General features: G+C 40.6%; 1 protein-coding gene and 1 pseudogene across 1 annotated transcript in view; one reads left to right on the top strand and one right to left on the bottom strand.

Moving 5' to 3' along the window:
• The window catches only part of GFPT1 (glutamine--fructose-6-phosphate transaminase 1), a 52,012-nt gene extending 35,206 nt beyond the window's left edge, over positions 1-16,806 (bottom strand). Inside the window, exons 1-3 of the mRNA XM_033125208.1 lie at positions 16,613-16,806; positions 3,876-3,983; positions 1,570-1,677 (exon numbers count right to left, since the gene is read on the bottom strand). Of these exons, the coding sequence (XP_032981099.1) occupies positions 1,570-1,677; positions 3,876-3,983; positions 16,613-16,619 (223 nt within the window). The 5' untranslated portion in view covers positions 16,620-16,806. The remainder of the gene's footprint in view (positions 1-1,569; positions 1,678-3,875; positions 3,984-16,612) is intronic.
• LOC117033191 (60S ribosomal protein L7a-like) lies at positions 8,507-9,305 on the top strand (annotated as a pseudogene).
• Positions 16,807-20,873: the final 4,067 nt, after the last annotated feature.

Raw genomic sequence — 20,873 nt, 5'->3', positions numbered from 1 at the left:
CATCTGGCTAAGATAAAGCCATTATCTTTATCTTAGTACTTATCAAAGTACTTATTTAGGTGCCTGCTCTATCCCTAGTTAATTTTACCCATAATACACACAAAATTAGTACTGATGTAATTTTTTAACAGGTACTACAAAGCTAAATGTTTAGTTTATATGAAAAAAAAATGACTAAATCCATCATTTTCCTCTTCTACCTGCACTCCTTTTACAAGGATTCTGATGGCATCCATTTGAGCAGGTACGTAAAAAAACTGAGGTTTCCTTGGTTTTGTGGAGGATTTTTTAGTGTTTTTTCAGGATTTTTTAGTTAATGCTTTTTCAATCAATCTACTTCAAAGTTTTTATTTTTAAGTTTCCTGTGAAAAAATAAAATGCGTAAGCATAATATTATGTGTAGTCGCACACAACTGTCCCCCCGTGTCTTTCCTTAAGGAAAGAAGAGTCTGTGAGACTATGCCTTTCTGGGACTCTGTTCCATCCTTGTGTTTACACCTTATGCCTCTCTATCTGGTCTCCAAAAGATGGTTTGCAGCCAAAGACAGGTAAGATATCTCACGGGAGATACAACCCAAGTCAGGCGGAACCAAGTGGAGACCCCCGACGTGATGCCTTAGCAAAATATGGGAAGGGGCCTTGCCTCCCTTTCCCCCTGCCTAGGAAAAGCCACTGCTGGCTCTGGCTTTTCTCTCGCACCTGTTTGTGAGATAAGACGTGGGGACAATAAAGATCAGTTCTCTCCACTTATCTCAACAGAATTGTTACAATATAAGAGACTTGACCCTGAGAGGGTACATACTGTAATTAAGACATCATGGGACCTTGTGCTTTGGCTGTTGACAGACAAAGGGTGACTGAAATAAACATTTTTCTGCTATGATGTATGAGTCTCACACACCATGTAAGAAACAATGTTACTTTCTTATATTTGTATACTTACCAATAAAAGCCTCCAGTCAGCTTTATTCTGGGCTCCAGTCCTCTGAGACTGTGAGGCCCCCTGGCCTTCGGAGAGACTTAACTACATTAAGTCTCTGTTTGTTTCTTTCTTAAAAACTTAACCCAAAGCCACCCCTTCTCGTTTCCTCACTGGCTGTGTTGCGCAGGACGCGACAATTATGAACTGTATACTGAGAAGTATATCCTCTTTAATGGAGTGTGTATTCCTAGGCAATTACTTTATGCCAGGGAAGTAAAGAAATCATGAGGACAAACGTGATACTTACCTGATCATATCAGACCTACTAAAAGGTGCAACATCCAGACTTACTATACATCCAAACGAGGTTTTTAGTCCAAACTAAAGATGATCACCAAGTGAAAACACACGAATAAGGGCAGCACTAAAAGTATCTAACTCATTTCCTTCCCTAATTAATATGATCATTTTTGAAGCTCAGGTACATTTTAACACCAATACAGACAATAACAAAACTACTTTTCTTCCCTCCCTTCAACTTTAAGAATCATTAAATGGACCCCAAAGTATGGGAAGAAAGATAATTTGGTAGGGAAGGGAGAAGGAAGAGAGGGGGCGGGGGTACAAAAACAAACTAAGTACATTACTGTGAACTTCTTCATCCAGTGCTTTGACTTTCCCTTTCTTCTTAATGAGCTGGATTTTGCAGGCATTGGCTTCCCAATCTTTGTCATTGCCTCCATCAACTCCCACACCTAAATCATCAAGAGGTAGAATAGCAAGAGTTAAAAACTGGCTATTACTTAAGATTATCATTGTGAGGCAAAATTTTTAATTAAAAACCTTTCCGTCTAATTAATTCATTTATTTATCAACTCAACATTTACTAAACATCTATTATACATCAAGAACCAAGATAGCTACTAGAGACAAAAATGCAAATAACTCAGTTCCTGTTCTCAAATTTCTAAAAGTCTATTAAGAAGACAGGAAGGAAAGCATAATTACAATACAGTGCAGTTTCAGGTTATAATAAAAGTACTACCGGTTGCAACTGGAGTACAGTGGAGAGACACAGAAGACGAGCACTCACCTCAGAAGTAGGAGAGAGGGAATAAGGAAATAGCAGGATATACTCTCTGGAGATTCTACTTAATTTCCTAACGAATTTGAAAAAGTTACCCTAAAGGAACTGGAAAAACAGTGAGAAGTTTCAAGTAGAAAACTCACATGGCAAAAAGTTTAGAAAAGTCTCTTTGGGAACAGCATAGAGGATAGACTGGAGGAAGAGAAAAATGAAGAAGAAACCAGCTCTCAGAAGTTACAGCTATAGCAAAGCACAAAGGAGAAGGGCCTGAACTAAACAGTGGTAATGAAGACAGATAGGCGTGATATTGGGAAACAGAAACGACTGGATGTACGTGAGAAAGTGAGAAAAGTCTGGGACACCTCCTTAAGGCTCAAAGGACTTGAACGATTGTTGACAGAAAAGGAACACAGAAAGAACAGAGCGGAAAGTGGGTTGAGAACTCGAGTGTATTCAGTCAAGTCTGAACATGCACAGTTTATATTGTGTTTTATTCAGGAGGCAGTGGAACATACAGGTCTGCAGCTTGGGACAAACATCTGGATTTTAAGTCACCAATATACAGGAGGTTGATGAAGTCAGAGCTCATCCATGAAGATACAAAGTAAGAAGATACAAAGTAAGAAACGTTAACATATAAGCAATAGGTGGAAGAAAAGGAGCTCCCACAGCAGACGGAAATCATCATCATGTAAGGAAGAGAATGAGATGTGTTGTCAGAGAAGCTAAGGAAGGAAAGAATTTTAAGAACAAAGGAATTGACGAATTGACTTTCCATTAACTGAGGAAAAGTCATGGAAGATAAATGTCCATTACAACCGGCAATGTTAAGTGTATAGAAAAGAGTGAACATAGTAGGCCTGACACTACTATCCTTAGAAATGCCTGGTTGCAAAGTTGCCCTTGGCTGGTACCTGGGAACTTGGATTTCAGGAGGATTCCCACCACCCTAACTGATTAAGGGCTCACTGCACCTAAACTGCTGGTGTAACAACATGGCTTATGCTGAACACCCGCTTCCTTTCTAGGAGTCAGAAATTTTGGTACATGATAGACAGAGGGTGTCTATGTGACCAGCCCCCAGTGAAACACTTGGGCACCAGAGGGGCTAATGAGCTCCCCGGGGAGACATTTTACACCTGTTGTCACTATTTGCAGGGGCAATTAAGCACATCCTGTTGTGACCCCATTAGGAGAGGACTCTGATCTTATATCTGGTCTCCTCCAGACTTCACCCCATGTGCCTTTTCCCTTTGCTGATGTTGCTTTGTATTCTTTTGTTGTAATAAATCATAGTCATGAGTACAACTATATGCTGAATCCTTCCAGGAAATCACCAAATCTGAGGGTGGTCTTAGGGAATCCCATTGCAGTTAAGGGAAGAAGCTAGAGTAGAACATAAAGTTGACAGAAAGTTATTTTTATTTGCTTTGCTATTTATTTAAGGTCGAAGACTCTTAGGCAAGTTTATATGCCAAAAGCCTGGAATCCATGGAGGAAAAAAATTAAAGTTACAGAAAAGAAAAAAGATACTTTATAGAGTAAGGCCTTTAAGAACTTTGTTCAACCAACCATGAAAATGCCCTAGATGATTTGTTTTTACAGTAACATTCTTTACAAAAGAAGATAAATGTTACTTAAATATGGTATAAGAAACAATACTATACATAAATGGTAATACTGTTGAAATTACATGAACAAATCCTTTAAAAAGGTAGAAATTCTTCAGATTTTAGATTTACCCAAAACAAAATACACATTACTAAGGAATCTAGTCACCTAAAACAAACAAACAAAAAGAAAAACATCTCTATTTAGATGCAAGAATCATGCAAAACCCATTAATATTTTTTTAAAAGTAAATACCAGCAGAATCATATCCTCTGTACTCCAGTCTCTGAAGGCCTTTGATTAGGGTCTCCAAGATTTCCCGTCTTGTGCGAGGGACATGGTAGTTTAGGTAAGCAAATATACCTGCAAATAAACAAATATTTAATAGAAAATTCTGTCTAAAGAATACAAATTAAACAATTATGACAAATTCCTCATTTGCATAATTATGTCTAAGATGTACAAAAATGTGAAGCTCGAGTCCATCTTTAAAAAAATAAATAAATCCTCTCTTCAAACTGCCCAAAGGCAGTGAAACTTTTCCAAAGAGGAATTTCTCATTTATAAAAGACAGAAGCAAATATGTCAAAATAAATGTGTTTGCTTTTTTTCAAAGCAGCTGGTCACTTATCTGCTATTATTGCCATTTTGTCAAGTGAAATTTAATTTTTTAAAAACTAACCAATCAACAAATTTGTGGTTTATGTTCTAAATACTGAACATTGTTTAAAGGACAGCATTTCCTGAAATAAGTTTTTAAGCTACATATGGGCCCTACAAAACTATACAAATGAAATTATTTTTCTTACTTCCAATGACCATGTTATCAATAACATTTAGGAATAAATAAATATCAGTGATGTGAAAAATACAACCTGAATAATCTAATAATAGGGGAAAATGGACAAAAATATAGTCTTAAAGAAAATGGCTTAAACCACTTGTTCACCAGATACTAGCTAATGACAAATAGTTGCAATATGTTTACAAACTCTTGTGAATTCATGGAAAAGGAGCAATAATTTGGAAATGCAAAACCAGAAATTAAAGAACTAGTACATGTGAACTGAGTCAGAAAAGCAAAGAGGTAGTAAGCAGAACATAGGTAAAGAAAATCCACATTTTAGGAATAGCAGGATGGAAATTATCTGCGATCTTCCATGATTGCGCTTTGGCCATGATGGATATAGCTCCAGAAAAACTGAAGTGCAAAATATGAGGAAATGTAAGTTCAAGTTGCTTATTTATGAAAGAACTTTCCTTTTTCTTAACTATATTACCCTATAATGCCACTGTTTCATTATAGGATTAAATGAATTCTGTGGAGAACTCCAAAATGACTAGTCTTTATTTCTATTTGAAAAGATGTCTTTATTTCTCTAAATAGATTGGTCCTACGAAAGCATTTTAGCATACAGAAATACCGCACTGTTAATATCCAACAACGAAGCCATCATACATGTGTGCTGGCACCACGATCAGTACATTACGACTTTTTTACAAATAAACTATCATACCCTTCAAAAAAAAAAAAGGAAATCCACATTTTAAAACTAAAATCCAAAATAACCTGAAACAACTGTTTGAACTTTCCCCAAAAAAGTAGTATAAGGCCAAGGACTTATAGAAATCCTGTATTTCATTCACATTAAAAAGAAAAAAAAAACCCTTACAATAGTAAAGAATTTTTTAAGTTACCACGTGTCATACAAGCATCTCACTTTCACAGCACTACAACCTTGCATGAGATCTGGAGCTTTTTCTGTTACTGCTGTTCCTTCATAAACTAACCATTTGATTGTAAATCCAACTTCTATGTGTTCTACATTTATTTCCCCCTATGGGTCATTGACCTTTGCTAAAAATTAAATTGCACACAGAAAACCGAGTCTCGAGCATTTTTTTCCCCTTTTTCTGCCTCCCCCATCCCACTCCGGTTCAAGCCGCTGTTTCTCAGTCTAGTTGTGTAGGACACAGCTACCTGGCCCATGCTGGTATTATGCGCGTTGCGCTTCCCCTGGCTGAGGCAGTCGGTCGCCCGACGTTGGTAGGCCGCTTACAGCAGTTCTCAGCGGCTGCAGGCGGCACAGGGTAGCCGCTGGTAGCTCACGCCAACCTCCCGCTGCTGACAGCAGCCCAGCTCCAGGGAGAGCTGTTGTTCACAATCTTAGCTGTAGAGGGCGCTGCTCACTGGCCCATGTGGGAATCGAACTGGCCACCTCTCAGATGTTAGGAGGAGCTCCCGGCTTCAACCACCTGAGCCACGGGGCCGGCCCCAAGTAAGTTTTTTTATTAGATTATTAAAGGACAATACATAGGAATATAAATCTTTTCCCAAAATGTTACTTAAATATAAATGTACTAAAGAATATTGATTCTCAATTAGTCTACTCTCCACGATTGTGACTAGCATCAACTAAACAATCTGCTAAAGGAGGATACAACCTAGCTCATCTGAAGGTCATTAATTAATAAAACATATTACACTGTCAAGACTTGTCTGTAATCTGAGGCACCCTGGAAAGTCCAGTGTTGCCAAATCCCAATAACTCAGCACAACCAGAAAATATCACTACTAAATCACCTTTTTTTAAGAAATGTAATTATGATGGTAAAGTAATGCATCTAGAGAATTAAAGATTACACATAATAATCCAATACCGATGAAAAAATGTTAAATGTGAATGATATAAAACCGACTGTATTTAATACAAGTTAAATACTCGATACATTTTTTTTAAAAAATTCAGAGTAATTCACATGTAAATTAAATTCAGTGTTTTCAATATACGTGACTTAACTGCATTCAAATTTGATATTTCTAACTTCAGCCTCCTTGGTTTCCACTGGCTTACTGTGTCAATCTTAAAATCTTGAGTACAATTTCATAGGAAAAGGGATCTTCTCAATCAATACCCATTTCCAAACAAACTTTAAAAATTGTGACTGTTTGATAAATAAAATTCACACTCAACATTTGTTAGCTCATAATAAAGCACTCCTGGAAAAAAAAGTACTCTTTTGTTAAACCTGCGAATTCTTTGAACTCATGTATATCCCCAAAAGTTTCCAGTATACCACCTTGCCTCAGCTTCCCCCTCTGCTAAATGAAATGGTTTGGCTGAGAGATGCTAAAATCGTTTTCATAGCAAGTGCCAACAAGTTACTAACTGGTAGTGGCTGTGGAAATCACCCACTAAAAATGATTCAGTGGCCTAATTTCCTAAACAGGAAAGAAAGCCATGGATGATTAGCAACATCTATTACCTAGCGAGTGACAGCACATGGGCCACAAATTTCTTACCTCTGTCACTTGAGGACATCTATGGTCCCCTCCTACTAGATGGCCTATGATTTCTGAGAATTCTTCTCTGATTGCTTTAGAGACATTCCTGATGATTTTGACATTTTTTAGTACCTTTACAGACGGGACTTCTCTCCTGGCCTCATTTGTTTGTTATGACATTTACATGATTTTGTTCTGTGTACACAGTAGCTACCAAATTAAAACAGGAAACCTGGTGAAGGGCCTTATTATTTTCGGAATCAAGCAGCTCCTCAAATATCGTTTCATTCAACGTCCTTTCGTTTTAACATTGATGAGAAAACATTGTTTCCCAGTTGGGACCATTAACTGTGCGGAGTTCGCACGTTCTCCCCAAGTCTGTGTGTGTGTTTTCTCCGGGGACTTTGGTTTCCTCCCATACCCCAAAGGTGTGCATATGAGGTAAACTGATGTGTCTACACTGTCCCAGTCAGAGTGAGCATGAGTGTGAGTGGCCCTGTGACAGAACAGCGTCCTGTCCAGGGCTGTTTCATGCCTTTCTCCCTGAGCAGCCGGGATAGGCTCTGGCCATGAGTGACCTTGAACTGGAATAAGCACATAGGAAACTCATTCTCTTACTTGTTTTTATTCATCTTTCTTAAGCGTATGTACAGCTCATATTTATTTCAATGTTTAATATTAGAAGTGCTTTGGGTCTTTATTTAGAAGGTCGGTGATGTTTTTGTGATCAAAAATATGCCATAGGATATTAACCCTTGTTTATATCAATTAGCCTACAATAAAATTGGTTTCGTTATTCATCTTTTCACTTAAAGTCGCAGTTTCCAAGAACCTATCCATGATATTAAATGAGGACTTACGGTATATTGTTAGGCATTAAAAGTAAAGCAACATATAAAATATGAGGACATTTTTCTACAAAACCATATTATTGCACCTAAGAATATAAAGCTCTAATATTACCTAATATGTTATTCAAATTTTCCATATTATCAAAAAAGTCTTTTATAGCTGATTTGTTCATTCTAGGATATAATAAAGGATCATACCTCACATTTAATTATTATGTCTTATTAGTCTCTTTGAATCCAGAACGACCCCCCTGAATGCCCTGTTTTCTCCAAGACAGTGACTTACTGACAAACCAAGGCCAAATGTCTTGCTGAATGTCTCTCTCACCTTCTGATTGTGCCTAATTGTTTCTACGTAGTGTGGTCTAACCAGTTCCTCTATTCCTTGTATTTCCTATAAACTGGAAGGTAGACCTAAAGACTTGATTGAGTTAGATTAAAAATGGGAGACAAGAATTATTCACAAGTATGTATGTATTTTATGTTGTCTGTTAGTCCCTTATTAATGAGGCTAAGATTCATCGCTGGTTTAAGGTAAAGACAGTCAGATCACTTACCCCATGATATTCTGAAACCATCTGCAAAATATTTTCTAGGTCTTTAGATATTAAGAATTTTAATTTTGATTTTAAGACATTCATATTTGCTTTCTTTGTGGTCCATATAATAATGACGCATTTCCCAATAGGTGGCATCATCATAAGTGAAACACCATATATCAAATTCCAATTCCAGTTCCGTTGCCCAAGATGCCGAAAGGGAAGAAGGCTCAGGGGAATACGGTGGCGCCAGCCCCTGCTTTGTGAAAAAGCAGCAGGCCAAGAAGGTGGTAAATCCTCTGTTTGAGAAAAGGCCCAAGAATTTTGGCATTGGACAGGACATCCAGCCCAAAAGGGACCTCACCCGCTTTGGCAAATGGCCCCAGTACATTCGGCTGCAGCGGCAAAGAGCTATTCTCTATCAGAGTCTGAAAGTGCCTCCTGCCATTAACCAGTTCACCCAGGCCTTGGACCGCCAAACAGCTACTCAACTGCTTAGGCTGGCTCACAAGTACAGACCAGAGACAAAGCAAGAAAAGAAGCAGAGGTTGTTGGCTCGGGCTGAGAAAAAAGCTGCTGGCAAGGGGGATGTTCCCACCAAGAGGCCACCGGTCCTTCGAGCAGAGGTTAATACTGTCACCGCTTTGGTGGAGAACAAGAAGGCTCAGCTGGTGGTGATTGCACATGACGTGGATCCCATCGAGCTGGTGGTCTTCCTGCCTGCCCTGTGCCGTAAGATGGGGGTTCCCTACTGCATTCTCAAGGGGAAGGCCAGGCTGAGGCGTCTAGTCCACAGGAAGACCTGCACTACCGTCGCCTTCACACAGGTTAACTCGGAAGACAAAGGAGCGCTGGCTAAGCTGGTGGAAGCTTTCTGGACCAATTACAACGACAGATACGATGAGATCCGCCGTCAAAGGGGAGTCAACACCCTGGGCCCAAGTCGGTGGCTCGCATTGCCAAGGTGGAAAAGGCAAAGGCTGAAGAACTGGCCACCAAGCTGGGCTGAGTGTACCCTGTTGGCATTTTCTGTACATAAAAGTAATAAAAAGTCTCCTTTAAAAAAAAAAATTCCAATTCCAAAACTGCCTCGGTTTTTTAAGACAGGAAGCCCTACTATTACCAATAATCATTACTATCATTTTTTGGTTCACTATTGAAACGACAAAAAGGAAAAGAGGAGGAATAGAGGAAAAAGGAGGAGCAGTATTTCTCCTTACATAACTGAGCAGGAACTAAAAGCAAGAAAAGGATGACACACATAGAGAAATTTTCTAAGACCAAAGTATGGTAACAGAGCTGGGAGAAGGAAGAAAGGGGATTCACCTAAATCATTCCTGGTTAGGAAAATGGGATATAACGGTGTTGGATCTGCCAGTTTTACACGCCAGACCCTTGACGGCACTGTTGGCCCCAGACAGTCCACCTGTTAGGATTAATGGGTTACCTGTAATCTTGAGGTAAACGGGAAAATATAATGGCAAATAACCAGCCTATCAGGCATGCAGAGCATGTGTACAAGGGAAGCATTCATAACTCAAAATGGTGCTGAGTAGAGTAGAAATCACTAGATTGACCCCTTTTCCAGGTCTTTGAATTGTCTTATCAAACCTCCCAATAAACAGTTCTGCTTAAGGTAACTAAGCTTAAACATCCACTCTCCACTGCTCTTTGGTAATTGCTCCAATACCACACACAGGAGTTGTATGCAGCGGAGGAGATTTTCTACTCCCAAATCAACATGTGCTCCTAACGGGGGACACTTGCAGTGAGTATCTCCCTAACCGAAGCAGACGCTCGCGCCTCCAGGCGTCATTCTCAGAAAACGGCAGCTTCAATTCAATGACATGAAAGCACTTACGAGTACCTTGCTTAACAAAATGTTCACACACCACCTGATCACAGACTTGACATACTTGGTTGAAAGCAATTTAGTTGTAAGTCAAGACTATTAAACCTGATTAAAATGAAAACTGAATGCAATTAGCTGATTAATCAAATTATTCAAGTTCCTATGCCTCGTTGAATTTATGTCCCGATGAATAAGAAATTTTACTTATATTTTTTCACTTGACAATTTCAGTATTTTCAGACCCTAGACATCAGAATTTATAAGTGTTAAGTGTTCAGATTCATTATCTAAATTTTATACTTTCCAAATTAAAATTCATCTACAATGCCATCTACAACAACTCAGTTTCATTTAAAAAGTTTTTCTTATATATAACACCAGTTTACTACTTAATTCATCATCATCATGAAAGATTTAAATTACACAAATGCGACAGAATGAATTTTGAAAATCTCCTCTTTCTACCTCCACAAAGGGAAGATAAATAACGACCATTAATTCTATACACATTGTCCCAATCCTTCAGCTATGAATTTTCCTACACATATGAACCTGGAAGTATATAGCTTTAGAGGGCTTTCTTTAAAACACATACATTTGATGACATTACATCTCTACCGTTCTGTGCTTTTTTCTCTTACTTAAGATGTTGAGATCGTTCTCTGTCAGCATAACACATCTACTCTATTCTATGTAATGGCTTTATATTAGTCCATAATAGTCATATTGTACCTAACCATTTCCCTATTCACTGAGGTTTTTCTACCTTTTTGTAGTTACAAACAATGCTGCAATTAAAGTTATACACATCAACTAAATATGTGTCATAAAACGCAGTGAGCGCTACTATAATTAGGGAGGCACATTCTAGGTAAGATTCCTTTACAAGATGAAACATTAAGATAACATTTTCTACATTCCTAAAAATACAAAGTAAAAATTATATGGAGTGACACAACAAGAAATTTCAATTATTTATATGTTTTTAAATTATTTAAAATATTTTTCCCATTTACAAAATGCTGGTTCAAAGTCCCTCGCTTTGTTGTAAGTAGATTCTGCCACCAGAAGGAGCTCCACAGCACCCGTCGTGCACGTTAACACTCTGGAACTCAAAGCGCTGTGTAAACCCTGAATATCTGTAGTTACACACACCCTCCCAGGCTTCCGACCTCATCATCTTTCCTGAGAAAAAGCATGTACTTCCTCCTCACAAACCCACTTCTCCAACAGTCCATCTCTCCCACTTCTCTCGGATCAATCACATCAGACCACAATTTTTCATCATGCTCACAAGCCAGTTCTTACTCCTGCATCCCTGAGCAGGGATGCATTTCCAGTAAGGTCCATCCATTTCAGGTCCATTCACCCATTTCAGGTCCACTTTCGTAACAGCTATCCCAACTGATGACCGATCATGTTAACTCACAGTTTGTCTAACTTTCCAACTTTCCCCAGATATTATTCTAAAGTCTAGAGTCTAGGCTACTCTCAAATCCCTATTTCTTCCTTTCCAGCTTCTTTCTCATTTTCAGTAGTCTCACTTTATAGAACTGAAGTCTTCATCTTCATCATAACAGTATAATACCATACATACCTCTTATCCTTCTTTATAAGCTCCAAAAAGAGAAACATATTCTACATACTACTCCCTGCACCAGGCTGGCCTACTCACAACTGTTGGTAAGTTATGAAGAAGAGGCTGTCCCATGACGTGACTGCCATCTGTCCCACAATCAGGACTCGGGCCAGAACAGAAGTTGCTTTCCACAAACCCCCCTACTGATCGTAACTGATGTTCATTCTGACATAAATCAGTATCTCTTCCTTGCCTCCTGCCATGTGCTGGTTCCTAGAATGGACTGTTGTCCTTATTTGGTCAATATAATTTCCATACCTGGTAGCATTCACGTACTAGTACCTGTGACTGTCCACCCACTTTTACCCTATATAATTCTCTGGCACCTGCCAAGTGACACAGGGATCCATTTCGTCCTGGAGTCGCCCAAGATATGCCTTGTATGTATGTTTCCCTTAATAAATTCTATGAATTACCAGATTGGAGTGGCCAGCCTCTTTCTTCAGTCTTTCCTTGCCCCACCCCTCACAGAGGTAGATATTTCAGTCTTGGGGCCTTTCCCTGGGTCTGTGTCTATTAACATACCCGGTCAGACAATTAAGTTCACAAACTCATCCTAGAAAAAGTGCTACAGACCTCAGTGCTGAATATCACTACAGTCACCTTCGAAGTACTCCCCTTGGGAAGCTATGCACCGACAGTGCCTAGTCCATCCTTCAAAGCAATTTTGGAATTCTTTTTCTGGAATGGCCATCAGAGCTGTTATCATATTACCCTTGATGTCATGAATGTCATCAAAATGTTTTCCTTTCAATATTTCCTTTATCTTCTGATAAAGAAAGAAGTCGTTGGGGGCCAGATCAGGTGAGCAGGGAAGGTGTTCCAATACAGTTATTTGTTTACTGGCTCAAAACTCCCTCACAGACAGTGCCGTGTGAGCTGGTGCACTGTCGTGGTGTAAGAGCCATGAATTGTTGGCGAAAAGTTCTGGTCGTCTAACTTTTTCATGCAGCCTTCTCAGCACTTCCCAATAGTAAACGTGGTTAACTGTTTGTCCAATCAGTACAAATTCGTAATGAATAATCCCTCTGATATCACAAAAGGTGAGCAACATCAGTGCAACAAGTTTGGGAACTTAATTGTCAGACCTTGTAAGTGATTTCTCAACTTTGTAAATACAGAAATTTTTGTTAACATCAAAATATTCTGAGGATCCTACACAATATTGGGTTGAATTTTAATTATCCAACTTTTACTCAATTTACAGACAATGCTTAGAATATGAATCAATCAATGGATACCCTGTAATAACTTTATAGCTCACAGGTCTGGGACCACAGCTCTAGAACTCAACTTTTCAACTCTGTCAGGGCCCTCAGCTCCCCAACTCTCCCTGCTTTGTTGGTATCCTTACCCCGCCTCCTCAACACAAACGCAGGTCCTTCTGCCTTCATATATGCAGCCTCTCTAAGGACATCGTTCCAGCCCAATGCAATGAACTTCTCTCGGCGGAATTAAACATGAATGACCTTTTTCTACCTTGGCAGACTCTGTCCAAGGCAATAGACTACGTTGGAACTCTTCTGCCTCTAACACTGTTCCTTGGCCTCATTTCCTGGCACTTCTATTTCTTCTTTCAAACCCGCTGGCAGTACTTCTCAATTAATTTCTGACTCCGCTCACTGTTGGGTAACATATGCCATCAATGATATCTTTCACAGGGCACTAGCTCTCTCCCAGCTGGCACTATTCCTCAACATAAAAGTCCTGCCCGATCGTCCACAATGTTCCTGGCCTAACCAGTTTCTGAACTTCTGTTCATTCCACTTGTGGGCTATAACATGGCAATGAAAAAGGACTGTCTATTATTACCTACACCTGTTACATGTGTATTCACTGTTTCCTCAAATCAGACAATTCCTTAAAGGCAATGCCTTTGCTTTAATCATCTCTCCAGCGGGCAGAGTGCCAAGTACAAAAGCATCACCTCAAATATCTTCTAACACTTTTTAGGGACCTGAAATGTGAAGTCAAAAATTCCCAAACCACAGAAAGAGAACACTAGTTGCAGAATGCAAAGTAGGGATGAGGTTCCATAATAAAAGACGTAAGAAATACTGGGTTAAACAAAGTTAAAAGGTTTATTTGTAGGTCTTCCTAGAATCTTTAACCTTGCTAATTGCAAATCTCCAAAAGCAGAATTTCCCAAACTTTTGTGTTAATAAAACTCTTTCCCACCTTCTACTGTTCATTATCAGCACCTATTAACTTCTCCCTTTGCGGGGAACACAGTTGAGGAAATGCTTATTAAGCAATTAATTATTTTCTTTTACAACTACTTTATATCCAGCATGATCTCTAAAGATATGTTAATAGTACCATTTTATGACTTATCCTAGCAGCAAGTCTCAGCATCCCTCAATTACTCCCAAAGCCATTAGACAGTATAGTTACAAAAAACTTTTTAAGAATTCATTTCAGGATACTTTTAAATTGCAGCTCCCTCACTGCTTTTAAATATAATCCCATTTACAAAAACTCTATTTATATACACTAACATTTATTAAAAAAAAAAAAAGCAAAATCTGTTAAAAAAAAAAAAATGTGGGTACCTGAAGCAGCTTGACACTCTCTCACCAAAGGCAAAGGTAAAACAATTAAAAAAGAACTAGTGTAATTTCAAAGGATCAAGAATAAGAGGAAGATAAAATAAATTTGGAAAGCGGACACACTATTAGACTCTGGGAGGTTCACAACACTTATTAGCACATTAAATGTTCTATGAAGTCCTCCAATTAAAGAAACCAATTCAACATTGTGTAATCTGTTGCTCCCAAATTTACCTGACCATAGAATCTTTTTTTGTCTGATTAACACTTATTAACATCCCAATTCAACCTGGTAAACATTGTAACAGTTTAATCAGTGTATCAGATTGAAGAAAGGCAGATCTCAGAACCGGCTAGCCCTCATTATTCTGCTTCAACATTTTGCAATGTTGAAACAAAAAATCTTTTAGAAAAACCTGAATAGGCAGCAGGTAACCAGAAGTTAAATCTCTAAATTCTCCTATCGAATCTCATTCCCCACTCAATTTCTCTGCCTAGAAATTTTAATGATTAAAGATGTGGGAGGAAAACAAAGGCAAACTCTTGTCTTCACAATTAACCTTCAGAATTTACATTAGTTCAGGATATAAATTAGTTCAGGATCATATTCCTGGAATCATGAAAAACTCCGGTCTGAGTTAAAAGCAGGACCTCAGAAATGCCTCAAATACTAGTTCTTTCTTTATTATTTATAACCTGTCTGTTTTCTCAGCAATAAAACTCTGTGGCATAGGGATGTTGGCTAAGTGAAAATTCTCAACATCTAGTCTCCATCCTGCAAGCCCCACTCTACTCTGCACCTTTTCCAAACCAGATCAGATATTTTCTTTTATAATACTTTGACTTCCTTTTTCCTGGAACAAGATGAAGAAATGACCTGTAACCTGAAAGCTAGGTGCTTAATCAGGCACACACCTCATGATTCAGGAACAATTAATTACCAAATGGAGCAAACTGAGGATTAAACAGTTTGCAAATTCACTACTTCACAGCTCCAAATCATATTATGTGTTTTGTAAAACCACTCTACTAACTGGACATAGCAAAAATACAGTATATCTGATTCTAAAGTGAGCAACACTAATAATTTCAGCAAGCTGTTCATAGGTGTTTCTGTTTCTGCTTTTTAATCTACTCTAAATTTAAACCTGCTCCTCCTTTTCAGAAGCTGAAATTAGCATAATGTTAAATACAGGAAAAATATACACTAATGAGAACAAGCCACCTCCAGCTCAGTTCTTTTGCAAAAGGCTACAAAGAATAAGTTTCCCAGATAGTTTAAATTCTATTAAAGTCATTATTTCCCTTTAAAAAGTGTTTTTTATTCTTCCAGGAGTAAGGTCAGTTGTAAATTTCATTAAGGTAAGAATAGAATTCTTTATACTGACAATGGCCAAGTTAATACCAATTTTAGTGCATATCAGTCATTCCAAATATATTTCTGACAATCCCTTTTAGCTAACACTTTTAGGTAATATTGAAACAACTAAGTCTCAAAACAAGAGGCTAAACTTTATGTTTTAAATGTTCTAGGTAAAACAGTCATTAAATGTAGACCAATATTTTCCCTAGGTAAGTCTTTTTAAGTGGGTGCACATGCAAGTGATCAATGATGTATGATCTATCGCCACGGTCACTTCTGGGCGGCTTCCACAGAGGATCAGTAAAGCCCATTCACCAAGTTATTGATTGGCAATGGTTTCTGTTGAGACAGGGTGGAAGAAATAAGATCATGTGTAATGCCATTGTCTTAGCTCTAGTTATAATTCTGTTTTCTATTGGGCCTGACCGAAAGAAAGCAACTAAAAATAAATATTTTTAAAAAGGTAAATACTAGAAGAATACAAGATAAGTCCAAGAGTCCTCACCTGATGTTCCACAGGTTGCCTCACCTGGTAGACTCTTGTGAAGACACCTCCCTCCGCACCTCAATTCCCTCAACCAATACAAACAATCCCCTTTCCCGATACAAGGAAAAGGGGTTCCCTTCTTTTCTTGGTTCCCTTCTTCGCGCAAAACCGCCCCTTGCGGCCCCCCAGGTCCTCTATAGGGCCCGCCCTCCTCTCAGGTGCCTTCCTAAATCCACCACCCACCTCCAGCTCTTAGTGACCGGCCCCCACCCCCAGTACCAGCAGCCACCCCGGGACGCTCCCCGCCCACCATCCAGACTTCGCACCCTCCACACTCCCGCTCCCTCCCGTGCCTCAGGCCTCAGCGGCGCCCGCACCGCACCCCAGCACCACCCCGCAACACGCCCCCCGCCCGCGGCCCCTTACCGCACATGATGCAGGAGGCACAGTCCGCAAGGCGAGTGGCGAACGGCTGGCAAGATCGGGAGCGCACACGAGCCTGTGGGGCGATCGGCGGGGTTGGAGGCCAGTGGGGCACCGACGAGATTCCCTCCGGGATGCGACAGCCTGGGTAACGACTGCCTCCTGGGCCTCCCGGGCTCGCCAGCAACTGCCTCCTGGCTCCGCCCCTCAGCGCGCACCGCGCCGCCGCCGCCGCCGTCCGCAGATCTCATTGGGTCACGTCCGCGCTGCTCACGCGCAGATCCCGCCTCCCCGCACCGCCCCGCCCCGCCCTTCCCCGGAGCCCACGCAGGCGCTGGCCTGCTGGCTGCGAAGACGTGGCAGCGGCTCGTGGCCGCATCCGCTTGGGGTTCCTGGAGCCGCCCAGCCCTTGGGCGAGCAACGGGAGGGATAGCGCAGCGGGAGAGGAATAAACTAGGTGGCTGGCAGGGGATGTCGGAAAGATAAGGAAAGAGTAGAATGGAATTGTTAGCAAAGCAAATAGCGTTGGAGCGCGCGCCTAGTGCAGTCCAAGGCCCCAAGGTCCGGCACCCCACGAAGCGGGGAAAGAGGAGGAAGAAAGCAGGAGGCCTGATAAGAGGATCCTGAGGCACAACAAATCAGAGTGGGAAAGGGACATAGGCCGAAGGAAAAAATGCAAAGAATTGAGATGAGAGATACCAAAATTCTTGATTGCAAAACTCCATGCAGTTTCGGTTAGTCTTTCTGGTGATAGGCAATTCAGTTCTGGACTTAGGCTCTATTGTAATATAGTTGGCTTCTAGAATCCCTCGGGCACCCGATCCGCCCCCCCCATCCATTGCCTCCCTAACCCCCAGTTTTGTTTTTTGCAGAGGGGCAGGAGGGGAGACTTCTGCTCCCCCACCTGAGAGGACTAGGAATTGCCTAGATTTGACAGCCTGACGTTTGACTCATGAACGATTAATCAATTCTATTAATGTACCATTCCTGCCAAAAGAAACTTAATCAAAGAGAGATGATGTTTCTGAGAATTTATTACCTGAGCATTTGCTTTAGGAAGATTTAAATGGTTTCTTTTGTCAAATATAGGTGGTTACTGTAGCTCTATTAATGATTCTAGGATAGAATCAAGTAAAAACTTGTATGGCACACAGAACATGGCATGGACTTCTGACCCCAGATGTGTCATCTTAGCTCACACTACTGCTCTCTTCCTACCCCAAATTCCATCCCTTTACACTCCAACAACACTCAACAGATAGTTTGAGAATTGGGCAAACATTCTCAAGTCTTTTGCACACATTGGGTACACTTCATGAAATCCCTACCCATCTCTACTTAAATGCTACCTCCTAGGGAAAACCTTTTTTTTTTTTTTATCTCCCCCAGACAGACTTAAACACATGCATTAACTGCTCATTCTTTGCGCTTCCCCCTTTAAAGTAATATGCTTTGATATTTTATTTTTTGTACATTTCCCTATTAGGCTAAGTTTCTTGAGGCTAGAACAAGTCTTAGCATACCCAACACCTAGTATAAACCCTAGCATAAAATAAGGGATCAAAAATGCTTTTGAGTGAGTGGAGAAAAGTCAAATGTTCTTAGCAGAATTGACTTTCTATGGCTAGTTATATGATCAAATGAGCAAAGGACTTTTCAGTTTTTTCTTAGAGGGAAAAAAATGCCTTTTTACCACTGGCCTCAAAAAGAGGCCAAGAAATGTCACATTTAACTAATAAAAGTATTTCAAAAATTTAAGTCTTTTAGTATTTCAGGACTTTAAACATGTTCTTAAATCACTCAGAGCAAAGTTTAAAAACAAAAACAAACAACAGTGAGCTGTTAGATAGTAGACAACATGTTTCTTAATTCAAGAGGCAAAGTCTCTGTGGATATACATCTTAACCTCAAAACCCTCATCTAAGAGTTTCTGGTAAAACCTCAGTGACATTGCCAAAGAGTCAAAGTATGAGTCCAATATTTGAGCAATACCTTTGTGCACTGCCAGAAACTACCTGTCAATGCTACAAAGAGAATGCCCGCAGTACTACCAAAGTTATCATGCTCAAACTATAATAATCTATTGTCCTCCTGGCTTTCCTCTTCTGTTTGTTACTCCATCATGACTGTCAGTTTGTCGTGTCCATCTCCATTCTACAGCTATTTTTGGAAGGTGCTTATGTACCAGTTGAGAGGAAGAAACTTTGAAGGCTCATAATCCCCAACAATTAGTAGACACAGACCAAGGGAGAAGTCTCAAGACTGAAAATCTACTTCCATAAGCAGAGGGCTGGGAAAAACTGAAGCAAGAGGCTGGCCACTCCAGTCTGGCAATTAATAGAATTTATTACGGGAAATTTACATACAAGGCATGTCTTGGGTGGCTGCAAGACAAAATGGATCCCCACACCGCTTGGCAGGTGCCAGAGAATTATACAGGGTAAAAAGGCGAAATATAGTACGTGAATGCGACCAGGTACTGGAAATTACATGCTTGACCAGTTCAGGACAACAACCTGTTCCAGAAACCAGCACATAGCAGGAGGCAAGGAAGGGGTGCTGATTTATGTCAGAATGAACATCAATTACAATCAGACAGTCTGTAAGGGGGATTTGAGGAAAGCAACTCAGTCCTGGCCTGGATCCAGCTTGCGGTACAGTGGCACATCGCACAACAGTCTCTCCTCCACACTCCATCCCTCATGACCAGCTCTTATAATCTCATACGCCTCTCCCCCCATTCCAGAAAGAGCCCTGAGTGGTCAGTGAGGAACTTCAGTAGCAGGGAAGTAGCTTGCTTACTCGCCCATTGACTGCATTGGAGATACAGTTGGCAGCACATACAAAAAGAAATTAAAAGAAGCAGTCAAGGTATGAGTAACAATTATTTCCAACCTGCCTCCCACCCCCACCCGCCACCCCCCAGGGCCCAAACCAGTGGGTTACTGGGTCACCTAGGCTTGAGGCCAGATCGTTTAACACATTTACTTGAGTTTTCATATGTGCTAACAAAGAAGAAATATTAACAGATTCATCTAGTAGAAAAACACATTTAGTTTGGATGATGACACAGGTTCCCTTCCCCACTCCTGGAACTGGATGCACAGGAACAACAGAAGTCTAAGATCAGAAAGATAAATATTTGGTAGGGACTTAAATTGGGAGATCGTCTCCTTCGGTGAGAATTACATTTGCAGCCTGATCCTTAGATGGTAATGTGGCCGTAGTCTGTGGAACCCGGCCAGGCTGTGTAAACCGTATTTGTTGGCCAGGAGGAAGTGGTGCTGTGTGGCCTCAGGAGGTGAATAGGAAGGGGAGTGTATCAGACTAGGACCGCTACCATCCCCTCTTCCAATGGTGCATGTACCGGTCCACATATATGAGTATATAGCATGTCTCCATGGGTCCTGACTGCATTAGGCTGACAAGGTCCCCCCGGGACTGAGCAGTTCTTCCCCACCCAGGGCCATGAACTAACGGACCCATCCCACATGAAAATCCCATTGCAGATTCCAGTAAATGGTCCCTGTTCCAAGGACAATAGGGATTGGTGCCCTCATTATCATAGGTTGGTTCATGGTAAGCGTTGGGACTATTGCTGTCCTTTGTTCTCCATACCTTTACCATACTGGGTGCCTCAGCCTGAGTTCCCAGCCTGGCATAGGGAGCAATAGGCCTCGTGGGTTGGTCATTTAAATGTATTAACACTGGGAAAGCACCTTCGTCCACCTAGTCAAAGTAGGTTTTCCAATCAATACCTTGTCTATTGTTTAAGGACAGCATTTTTCCAATTCCACCAACCCAGCTGCCTGTGGGCTTATGTGGGACATGAAAACTCCACTCAATAACTACATTTACCAGGTCACTATATTTTAAAGCCAGCTCTGCCTCCTTAGCTGTGCACCATCCGACTTGGACACTATGGTGCCCACTCTTCTGGTGTACCCATTCTGTAGTGCCAACGGATGGGTCAGTTGCTAAAGCACCTATTTTTGCCAGGGCACCTTCTCCCTGGTTACCTGGAGCTGTAGATGCCTTATGGGCAGAGACATGGAAAACAACAAGATTGGTCTCAGGCTTTTGTAAGCGAACCCAAATATCCTTCCGCATCTCTTGTTCCCATAAAGATTTGTTCATAATCAGTCAACTCTTCATGTTCATTGTCGAAGCCATAGTCAATCCCTTTAAAATGGCCCAACTGTCAGTAAACAGGACAGTAGCCACGGTTTATATGTGATTATAAACCCACTGACCACTGTGATTT

The sequence above is a fragment of the Rhinolophus ferrumequinum genome, chromosome 13 (genome assembly GCF_004115265.2).
Source record: "Rhinolophus ferrumequinum isolate MPI-CBG mRhiFer1 chromosome 13, mRhiFer1_v1.p, whole genome shotgun sequence".
Taxonomy (NCBI): Eukaryota; Metazoa; Chordata; class Mammalia; order Chiroptera; family Rhinolophidae; genus Rhinolophus; species Rhinolophus ferrumequinum.
The sequence above is the reverse complement of the archived record's forward strand: the minus strand, read 5'-3'. Positions and strand labels throughout refer to the sequence as shown.